The sequence below is a fragment of the Gordionus sp. m RMFG-2023 genome, chromosome 1 (genome assembly GCF_954871325.1).
Source record: "Gordionus sp. m RMFG-2023 chromosome 1, tfGorSpeb1-WG-v2, whole genome shotgun sequence".
NCBI classification, from domain to species: Eukaryota; Metazoa; Nematomorpha; class Gordioida; order Chordodea; family Parachordodidae; genus Gordionus; species Gordionus sp. m RMFG-2023.
In genome coordinates, this window is record NC_088775.1 from 25,320,815 (window position 1) to 25,333,228 (window position 12,414).

A 12,414-nucleotide genomic window follows, 5' to 3' on the forward strand; every position below is an offset into this window, starting at 1 on the left:
TAAAGATAATTTTTTTTATTTAAATATTTAGGCTAGGCAAGAATTATATGTGAAACTATAAACTCAACAGATTTAATTTTTTTTTTCTTCAAATAAAGTTGTAAATTTTATTTTGTGTATGATGACAAGCTATTTTTTATATTATTTTGGTTCGCGTATTTTAAAATCATTAGATAAAAATAAACAACTTCTTTTTTTTATATGTTTTTGTTAAAAATAAAAAAAACATGTGTGTTGATTTATATTATTTTATATTAATTTATACTTGAATAAAAAATGCATTAAAAATTGATTACAATTTAAAAAATAGTATTATTAGTTTAAGACAATTAGCCCACCATAATAACAAAAATTCTACGTTATCCATTCCTATATCAAAGGAAACGATGTATACAATATTTGGCTTAATTAAAACATGTTCGGAAAAATATTTAATTCTATAGTTTTGGGGTAAGTCTTAATATTTATTTTTTTAATAAACATAAATTTGTTTAATACAACCCTTCCATAATCAAAACTTACTTAATCGGGCATGGGCTTTAATCTGTCCTTTTTATTTCCCATGGGCGTTTAAGAATGGCTTTGCCACTTACACGCACAGGTAACTGCGGCTTGCCCAAAAATCGTGGATGGTCTTCTTAATTATTTTCCCATTTTTTATCCCAGTTTGATGGATTTTTTCAGAAGAGAACCAAGCGTTACTCTATTGTATATATAACTTTGTTATATTTACGACGTTTAGGGCTAGTGCGCTTAATATCATGTATCACGTAAAAAAAAATATATAACTTAATTTGGGTTATTATATTAGGTGATTCTAATTTTTGATAAATTTTTTGTTTGGCTATGAGATAAATTTAGGACTAGGACTAATGTTTTCCAGACCCGGGCCAGGCTTAGGGCCTAGCCTGCAGATCTCGGATATTTATTATAGGGTTCCTAATAAATTAAATCATATATTTTCTAATGTTATTTTTTATCCTTAGATAAACTAACATTGATTAGTATATCGTATAAAAGTAACCAAGTAAATTATAAAATTGACCTATCTGATATATTTCTTTATATTTGAGGTATATAAAAATTTAATTATACACATATATAAATAGTATAAGTATCTTAATTTATTAATGATTTAATGAGGGATGCGAACTGTACGGTTTAAAAAATTATAAAATAAAATGGTAAATTACATGTTTTTTATATATTATTTTAATATAATTTAAAATAAAAGTTTAAAATCAAAAAAAAAGCTTGGGCCTGAATCCTAAATTTTAAAAAAGGGTTCGCGTTTGGGTTTGGGTTCAGCAAAAATCAAGGGTGTGAGTTTGGGTTATCATCCCAGCATTTAATGATAATATTTTATAAATTGATATCTTAATTATCTTTTTGTTAATACAAAATTAACAACTATATATTTAATGATTTTATAAATTATTATCTTAACTATGTACATGTAAAAATGATTTTCCAAAAATTTATTCATTCATGATGTTTAATAAACTTACTTATTATTTTTAATACACAACAATAATAAAAGCCATTTTATTAATTTAAAAACAAAGAATTATAGTATCTTTATTTACATACATAACATATAAATCATTGAAATTTGTACATTGATTATAAGTCCATTCTTCACATTGCAGGCATATCTTCACATTTCTAGCTTTTTTAATAGCTTTCTTGCCATTCATCATTAGTTTTCTTTAGATTTTTCTTTTTATTGTTTTTTTAGTATTTGTTAATTTATGTTTTTATATGATCATAAGGTCATAATTTTTGATATCTTTTTCATATTGTTGATATGTTACGATCAAAAAAAAAATTAGATAATATATAAACATTTGACCAATTTTGAGAGAAATAAGTGCAATAGATAAAAAGTTATAGCGTGGTGGCCAGTTTTAAAACATGGCCATTTATGGCACAATTCCCTTACTTGTGCCATTTACATTTTTAATAGGGCTTTAACTTTTATGTAATATAGGTAAATTAATTACTAATTGCTTGTTTTCTAGGGAAAAAATTAATTTTCTAATAAATATAAGCACCTGTATAATATTTACAGATTTTATCAGTTATTATGAAATTTGGTGCTTAAGAATATAATTGTAAAAATTAAGTTGTGCAGAAACTTTTCCTACGTAGCTCATATATTCTTCAAGTTCTACCATTATTAACTGTGAATGCAGGGTTGACAGTTAGCACGATTAGGCGAAGTGTAAAAATATGCTGTATTTTTGTAAAGTTTATCTAATTTGTCTCCAATTCGCCCATATTAAATTTAGGGGAAAAATAATAAATTATATATTGATTCAAATTTGTCTGTTATCTTTCTATATAGACTTAAGAAAAATTATCATTTTTAATTTTTACTACTTAAATTTTATAAAATTTCAAGAACACTAAATACAAATAATTCATATGGAATAAATATTTTTGGAAAAAATTTAATTTTTATTATACCAATATAAATAGATCTTTTTAGTTTAAGGTTAACCTATCTACAGAAAATATATGCTCACTAGGAGAGCTTGTAGATGAAACTAATATTATTATTTTTTGGCTTAAATGAAAAGCATAGGAAGATTCAATATTTTATTTTTCGAAAAGGGTCTACCATTATATAAATTGGTATCACGTCAAATCGGCGCAGCGTCAATTCAGCGCGGCGTCTATTCCGCGCAGTGTTAAACATAAACTTATAAATTGAAGCTAAATAACTTAATTTTGGTTAATTTAATAAACATTTAGACATAAATAAATAAGAATCCTAAGGAGAGATTATGATTTTTGAATTTTTTTTTATTAACTGCCATAAGAGACGTGTATGGTTTAGCAAGCCGGTCTAGCTCTAAATTGACTAATCATGGTTGAAGTAATATCTAGATATAATAAATACTCATAAAACTTTCCCAAATTATAGTAGAGTATTTAAACTTTGCTAAGAATTAATTTACATAAAAATGATTATATATTTTAATTGAAATTAAAATTCTGTCATGTAAAAAGTTTTTGAAAAATTCATAAATATTTTATTTTTTATATAAATTTGGTAATAATTAAATAAAATATTTCAACAGATTTATTGTCTATAGATGTAAACTAATAAAAACTATATAAGGATACAATTTTAACCTTATTAAGTGGTATGCCAAGCCCCGGGATTTATATAACCCCAGTCTAATCTATTATGATTTGTAGCCATTATTATATAAGCCTGGATGCGGATAGTTGTAAGAAAGGTTTGGACCTCTATCAAACAAAATATTTTGGCTAAAATTTTAATCAACCGTTTTTAAAAATAGACCCAAATCGGCCCGGTGCCAAGACCAATTTTTTATATTATAAAAACGAATTAACGCGCAATTTATTTATATTATGGCTGTTGAAATTATAAAATTTACTAATTGAAAATGATATTATAAAAGTTTAAAAAAACATTATACCTTTTTGATAAAAACGATAAGATAGTAAACCAACATTATGTTTAATATTAAATCCCCCTTTTCCCGTCTAATTTTAGACAACATATATTTCTAATATCCCACCCGAGATCAAGCTAGGTGTATCGGGATATAGCTTAAAATATTATATTAATTGTATCTGACTATTTAAATCGCCGATTAATGATTATTTAAGGGGGATCGCATATAATTTTAATTTGCAATTAATGTTAATTATTTAGCATGTTTTATATAGTATATTTATATTTTCTATAGTTGATTTATATAAAAATAAAAAAATGTTGGTAAATTCGTTTTTTATTATTTTATAATAGGAAAAATTAGCCTAAGCATACTTTATATTTTTTTAAATGATTAATAGAAATATTTTTTAGATTTTTAATAAATCTAAAATGAGTCAGTCTTAATTTTAATTTTATTGGATCAACATTAGTGTTCTTAAACGGCCGATTTGGGTCTACTTTTAAAAACGGTCGATTAAGATTTTGGCCATAATAATATGTAAGATTCGAGATGGAAGTCCAAAATTTTCCTACTGCGCAAAATATTCAGGCTTACATAATATTGGCTAATAATCAAAATACCTTATAATGTGGTAAATTGGTCCAGCAAGGAAGTGGTTATAAATATTGGTTATTAATTTTTTTAAAATATTATTAAATTTTTAATTGATATCACACATTTAGTAAATAAAAGATATTTGTAAAAAAAATGAAGAAATAATTAATAGGACCAACATTTAAAATGACTTCTATTTAATGATCCTTTTTTTATACCAATAAATTTATAATAAATTGCAACTGTAATATATAAGCGCCGAATTGTCGCCGCGCTAAAGTGATTATGACTATGGGCCAAACTGACGTGGAACCATATAAATTAGGAAATTTAAAGGGGAAAATAAAAAATACCTTTATTGTTCTTTATTCATTATAATATCGTTTTACGTAGCACAATTAGATGAATGTATAATTCTTTGCTTATGTTTATATACAATAAACGTATGATTCACATTAGAAATTGGTTCATCTGATTGTATAATAACAGGAATATTTAACCTTATAATAAATGATCAATATAAATGAAACCTTTATAAATATTGAATTATTGAAAATAACATATTAATTTTGGATAAATATAACCCCGGCCTGAATATTTAAAAAAAATTTAAGGCGCTGTCCTTGTATATTACAAAAAATAAAATAAGGCCCGACTCGTGTACCCGGACCGGACTTAGGCTTGGGCCTACATCTCTGATTTAAATATAAATACAATTAATATAAACAATTTTTATATTTAAATAGGAAATTACTCTGCAAAGAATGTAAAAAAGTTATCAATTCTGACGCATGTATTTGCAAGACCTGTGATACATGGGTTCATAAGTGTTGCCTCAGTGTACCTGATAAATCTTATAGAACTTGGGCTTTATTACAAGCACCATATTTTTGCAGATATTGTTATAAAATAGAAGACTCATTTATGAGATTAAAAATATCCCCTGATGTATCAACGTCTAACAATGAATTAGCCTTAATTAGCATGTACTACAAGCATCCCTCTCGTGAAAATGATAATCAATATGTAGGGAAATTAGATAAAATTTCTAAAAAATTGCTTGAAGCTTTTCGCCCGGAACTACTTAAAAGGTATTCACCTAGGTCTTGCATAGGAGATGGAAACTGCTGCTATAGAGCGCTTTCATTGGCAATTTATGGTGATGAAATTCATCATTTATATATAAGATGCGTAACTGCCATAGAAATGATAATTTATAAGTCAACATACGATATAAATTCTGCCCTATATATATTAAGCAAAAAATACAATGACCTAAATATTTGGGACACTATTTATGATCAATTATTAAAGGACGTTTTGACGCCGATTGAAGGGTGGGCCGAGATGGCTCATTTATATGCTGCAAGCGCAGCTTTACAGATAGGAATTGGGTCCTATCACCTAAATGAAATGATTGTTGCTCATGAAACCAAAGATAATAATCCATATAATCGTGAGGTTTATGGAAGATCTGTACCTATATGGCAACCAGTGGGCATTAATATTTTATGGACAAAAACCTCAATAGGGATAATGCTATGTAATCATATAATATATCTGCAACCTGTATGTAAGACATATAGGGTAAAGAATGATGATAAAGATATTTTGGATATCGAATGTGATAAATATATATATGACCATACTTATTATGATTTTCAAAAGTCTCCACCAACACTCTCTGATGATGGTTCATATATTTCGAGCGAAGAATTTGATTTCTTAGGTATATATCCATTTAAAAAAAATGATAATAAAACCGTGGTTAAATCGATACCATATAATATTACCCATAATTTGAAAACATCACAAGCAAATGAATTTAATGAAGAAATATTAAAAGATTACTCAGATATTTCAGATGAGGATTTATTGAAAATAATAAAAACAGATATATTAGATATATATTATATATCATATATTTCACTTGAACAATCTGTGAAGTATATAGATATTGTTCCAATATATCCATATAAAGTCGATTTGACAGATATAAAGGATATTAAATCGGAAAGGATATACGATGACTATGATTATGAATTGCCGTCACCAAGATTGTGGAATAATAAAAGAATAATACATTCCACGCCTATAAAAGATAAAAATTTAGTGGCTTTTACCGCTAATATATCCGATATTTTAAATGAAGATCTTGTGAAATATTCAGATATCCTTTCTAAAGGTTTACATAAAAAAGAAGAATTATTAAATAAGTCTTTTGAAGATATGAAGGTTAATAAGCTAATAAAGCATGATTCCCTAGATGATAACTGTATTGATAGTGTAATATACACTAAGAATCATTGTAAAGGATTTACATACAATGAATTATTGAATATGTTATTGAAACCAGAAAATATTCTAGAATCAATTCCACAAGGGACTAAAAATAATACTTTTTTTATTGTAAACAATAGTATTAATTTAAAAATGAATAAGGATGGTTTAAAAAGTTGTTTCCCCGATGATTGTGGAGCATGGACAGGTAAAAAAACGGGTGGTAGTAACCGTTATTTTGATTTAGAAAATGGCGAAAGAAAAGGTCCATATATAATGATAGATAAAGTATTTTACATATTAAGAAAAATACATAATTCCAATCATAGATGTACTATAAACCCTCAACCTAATTTAAATAATGTAGTTTGCTTATGTCAATATAGTTGTACATTAAAAAAGGATCTAAAATATAGAAAAAAAATATCATATTTGAAGATATTGCAAGATGAAAGTTCTTTGAAAATAGAACCTACTTTTTTAGTAGAATACATAGGAATATATCCTGGTAAACTGAGGCATGGGAATAGGAAATATGAGAATATTATATATATTCGTACGCCTCCTAGCGTTATAAAGAAAATTAAAAAGGTTGTTATAGATAAACCTACAAGAAAAATTTACAAGGAATTTATAGTTTCAAAAGATATATATAATATACCAAGAAATACAAAACAAATAAGAAACTTAAAATATAACGAATTGCACAAAAATGATACCGATTATAGTAGCAATTTCGCAGATCAAGTTCTGTTAATTTTAAATAATATAAATGATTATCCGATAATCAAAAATATATGTATAAGACCTGATAAAGTTATAGCTATAGTACTTTATACTCGTTTAATGCTTGAAAATATAAAATTTTGTTGTACGGGAAAGCAACGAAGTATTCTTAGCGTTGATAAAACCTACAATTTAAGCGAACTCTTTGTGACGCCTACTGTGTTCAAGCATATAGCTCTTTGTAAAACGGGGTTGAAAGATAAAGTACATCCATTATTTTTCGGTCCAATATTTTTGCACGGTAATTCAGATTACCGGACATATAATATATTTTTTTCTGAGCTACAGGGTGTTTTTAAAAAGCACCAAATTAATGTGGAGAATATTATTTTCGGATCCGACGAAGAATTTGCCATGGTTTCGGCTTTACGTAAAAATTTTAATACTTCCAAACATTTATTATGCACACTTCACATGAGGAGAAATTTGTCAATCTCTTTGAAAAATAGTCAAGGGGTCCCTATGAGATTAAGAGAATATATAAGTAATATGATTTTTGGTGAAAATGGAATAATATATTCCACTGATGACATTATGTTTAGAAAAAAAATGTTAAAATTTCGAAATATTTGCATAGTTAATAAATATGATAAATTTCTTAAGAATATGTTTAAAAGTTTCGAAAAAAAACTTTATGAATACGTGTATATACCTTTAAAGAACAAGTTTATATCACAAGTTTATACTAATAACAACAGTGAATCAATGAATAGTGTCCTAAAGATGATGATAAAAAAGGTTGTTCCTTTGCATACATTAATAACCATTATATCCGACCAAGTCTTTTACTATGAAAAAGAATTAGAACGAGCAGTAATTGGACTAGGAGATTATTATATCGATTCTGATTTAAGTAAACATGATAGGGTATCCCTTTTAAAATTTATAAAGGAATCTACAGCTGAAGTAGGTTCAAATAATCATAAATCAACAACAATCTCTAAATATATTACATCGTCATATGGTAAAATAACGCTGATGAGACCTAAAGGTTCGAAAAAACTATCTCAATTTAGAAGATCTAGAAAATTTAAAAAAAAATTATAAAGTTTATTAAATAATATGGCGTGAAGGATCACGAAAAACATATGTGCTTTTGATGGCGTGATAGATCATGAGGAGATAAAATAAATAATTTATGGCGAGAAAGGTCATTAAAGCACTAAAATGTCTTCTATGACGAGATCGAATATGGGACACCAAATTAATGCTTTTATTGGGGATAAAAACTATGAGGAGACAAAGATTTACATAGTTTCGATATCTGTCGATTGACCCTGGCATTATGGCAATTAAATCTTGGTAAATTATATTCTTATTTATTTATAATTTTATTGAATAAACAAAAACAATATAGAAAGGTTTATAGGGCTTAATGGGGAATTTTTTAAATATATATGACGCCTACTAAATATTTAAATATATTGTAACCTGCCCGTAATATACCTCTATAATTATTTGATTGATTTAATATTAGATTCAAAGTTTAATTTATAATAATTTGAGATAATTTGTTAGGTATCAAGATATTAATATAATTATATATAAGATTACAGATGATAATATTTATATTTTCCATGATGAGAAATGTGATGAAGGCACGATATATATGTCCATACCGATAAAAGTCATAGGGACATAAAATAAGTGATTTGAATGTGAAAAAAATTATGAGGGGAAAAAGGCCACCGTAGATAGTTATGTAGCACTGATAAATTAATATGGTACTAACGATGATGGTAAATTAATTTTTTGTATTATATTTATTTTTCTTTATAAATATATGATATGAATATAGTGAGATTTATTATGATCGAAGATTAGAGGTCTTCATTCAGATAATTTCTAAATAAAATCGGCTACCACGTCTTTTGTTTTAAAAATTTGCTCATTAAAAAATTGTCCTACCACGCCTATAATATAAAATAATTATTTGTTTATTTATATATGTTCTAATTTTGAATAATATGACTTGACCCGCTCACCGAATTAAATTTATTTTAACATTTCTGTTATCTCTATATAATTGAATTAATGTTAAATGCAAAATATATTTGTAAAATATTTTAATAATTTGAGATAATTTTTCAGGTTTATAGATATTAATTTATATTAAAATACACATAGTGTACAAGATAAATAAGAGGGGAATTAATAAATTTAGAAATATTGAGATTCTTTTAGCCATGGCATACCACTCACTAATTTTATTTTAAAAATATGACATTTTAATATGTTATTAGAATGATCGACAAAGAATATTAGAGGGAATTGATATATTAATCTAAGCGTAATTCGGATCTACCTACCCGAGCTTCGAATAAGACAAAAGGATTTATGGTATAACTCATTTTCATTTTAAAATTATGACACAAAATATATATTTTATAAAATGCATTCATAAAAGCATCGTATGAAAATTTCGTATGGAGTTAAAAAGGTTCCCAGCATGATGATCAAAACAACTTATTAAATATTTTACTATTTTAGTTATGTAATTTTTTGAAAATTAATGAATGTATATTTTGTAAATTTATGAACTAAATTAATTATTTATAATAAATATATATATTTAAAAAATAATGGGTCAATAATTATGTTATTTTCTAAATATATATTTACATTTTTTTTATTCTTATATTTTGAAATTGTAAAATAAATAACCTAATTAATATCTAAATAGTCTTTTTTTTTGATATATAGAGAGGATTATGTCTATAAATGATCAAAATTGTAGTCAATTTTATAAATATAATAAGAAATAAATGATATATTATAATAGGTGTTAATGTTTAAATTTTGTTTTCAGGGAAATATAGTGTAAATGTATGGTAAAATAGTTAATAAAATCTAATTTGATTGCCCTAGTTTATTTATTATCATCATTTTGTTTATATCACAGTTAAGTTATCATAATATAACGTTAATTACGGCAATTCTTAGTTTAGTTATTTTAATTTTACCTTATATACGGCAATTCGTAGTTTAGTTATTTTAATTTAACATTAAATACCGCAATTCGTAGTTTATTCATTATAATAAACCATTATATAAGGCAATTCGTCGTTTACTAATTTTAATTTATCATTAAATACGGCAATTCGCAGTTTAGTCATTTTATTTTAACATTAAATACGGCAATTCGCAGTTTAGTCATATTAATTTAACATCATATACTGTTTAGAAAATTTAATTTAACATTATATACGGCTATTAGTAGTTTAGTCATTATAATTAACAACCACAATTCGTAGTTTAGTCATTATAATTTAACATTAAAAATCGCAATTAGTAGTTTAGTCATTATAATTTAACATTATATAACGGCAATTCACAGTTTAGTCATTTTATTTTAACATCATATACTGTTTAGACATTTTAATTTAACATTAAATACGGCAATTCGTAGTTTACTTAATTTAATTTAACATTATAAACCGCAATTCGTAGTTTAGTCATTTTAATTTAACATAATATACTGTTTAGAAAATTTAATTTAACATTAATAACTGCAATGCGTAGCTTAGTCATTTTAATTTAACATTAAATATGGCAATTCGTAGTTTACTAATTTTAATTTAACATTAACAACCGCAATTCGTAGTTTAGTCATTTTTATTTAACATATAATACGGCAATTAGCAGTTTAGTCATTTTAATTTAACATCATATACTGTTTAGAAAATATAATTTAACATTAATTACGGCAATTCGTAGTTTAGTCATTTTAATTTAACATTATATAACGGCAATTCGCAGTTTAGTCATTATAATTAAACATTAAATACTGTTTAGAAAATTTAACATTAATTACGGCAATTCGTAGTTTAGTCATTTTAATTTAACATTAAATATGGCATTTCGTAGTTTACTAATTTTAATTTAACATTAACAACCGCAATTCGTAGTTTAGTCATTTTTATTTAACATATAATACGGCAATTCGCAGTTTAGTCATTTTAATTTAACATTATATACTGTTTAGAAAATTTAATTTAACATTAATTACGGCAATTCGTAATTTAGTCATTTTAATTTAACATTATATACGGCAATTCGCAGTTTAGTCATTTTAATTTAACATCATATACTGTTTAGAAAATTTAATTTAACATTATATACGGCAATTCGTAGTTTAGTCATTATAATTTAACATTAACAATCGCAATTAGTAGTTTAGTGTATATAATTAAACATTATATAACGGCAATTCGCAGTTTAGTCATTTTATTTTAACATCATATACTGTTTAGACAATTTAATTTAACATTAAATACGGCAATTCGTAGTTTACTTAATTTAATTTAAGATTATAAACCGCAATTCGTAGTTTAGTCATTATAATTTAACATTAAATATGGCAATTCGTAGTTTAGTCATTTTAATTTAACATAATATACTGTTTAGAAAATTTAATTTAACATTAATTACGGCAATTCGTTGTTTAGTCATTTTAATTTAACATTATATAACGGCAATTCGTAGATTAGTCATTTTAATTTAACATAATATACTGTTTAGAAAATTTAATTTAACATTAATTACGGCAATGCGTAGTTTAGTCATTTTAATTTAACACTAAATATGGCAATTCGTAGTTTACTCATTATAATTTAACATCAACAACCGCAATTCGTAGTTTAGTCATTTTAATTTAACATTATATAATGGTAATTCGCAGTTTAGTCATTATAATTAAACATTAAATACTGCTTAGAAAATTTAATATTAATTACGGCAATTCGTAGTTTAGTCATTTTAATTTAACATTAAATATGGCAATTCGTAGTTTACTAATTTTAATTTAACATTAACAACCGCAATTCGTAGTTTAGTCATTTTTATTTAACATATAATACGGCAATTCGCAGTTTAGTCATTTTAATTTAACATTATATACTGTTTAGAAAATTTAATTTAACATTAATTACGGCAATTCGTAATTTAGTCATTTTAATTTAACATTATATACGGCAATTCGCAGTTTAGTCATTTTAATTTAACATCATATACTGTTTAGAAAATTTAATTTAACATTATATACGGCAATTCGTAGTTTAGTCATTATAATTTAACATTAAAAATCGCAATTAGTAGTTTAGTCATTATAATTTAACATTATATAACGGCAATTCACAGTTTAGTCATTTTATTTTAACATCATATACTGTTTAGACATTTTAATTTAACATTAAATACGGCAATTCGTAGTTTACTTAATTTAATTTAACATTATAAACCGCAATTCGTAGTTTAGTCATTTTAATTTAACATAATATACTGTTTAGAAAATTAAATTTAACATTAATTACGGCAATGC

General features: G+C 25.0%; 1 protein-coding gene across 1 annotated transcript; it reads left to right on the forward strand.

Annotated features, from left to right (window-relative positions):
• The first annotated feature begins 2,143 nt into the window (after positions 1 to 2,143).
• Positions 2,144 to 9,669, forward strand: LOC135922997 (uncharacterized). Its single transcript, XM_065457577.1, has 4 exons — positions 2,144 to 8,396; positions 8,680 to 8,833; positions 9,338 to 9,434; positions 9,502 to 9,669. The coding sequence occupies exon 1, from the start codon at positions 4,953 to 4,955 to the stop codon at positions 8,139 to 8,141; it is 3,189 nt and encodes a 1,062-aa protein (XP_065313649.1). The 5' UTR covers positions 2,144 to 4,952; the 3' UTR covers positions 8,142 to 8,396; positions 8,680 to 8,833; positions 9,338 to 9,434; positions 9,502 to 9,669.
• Positions 9,670 to 12,414: the final 2,745 nt, after the last annotated feature.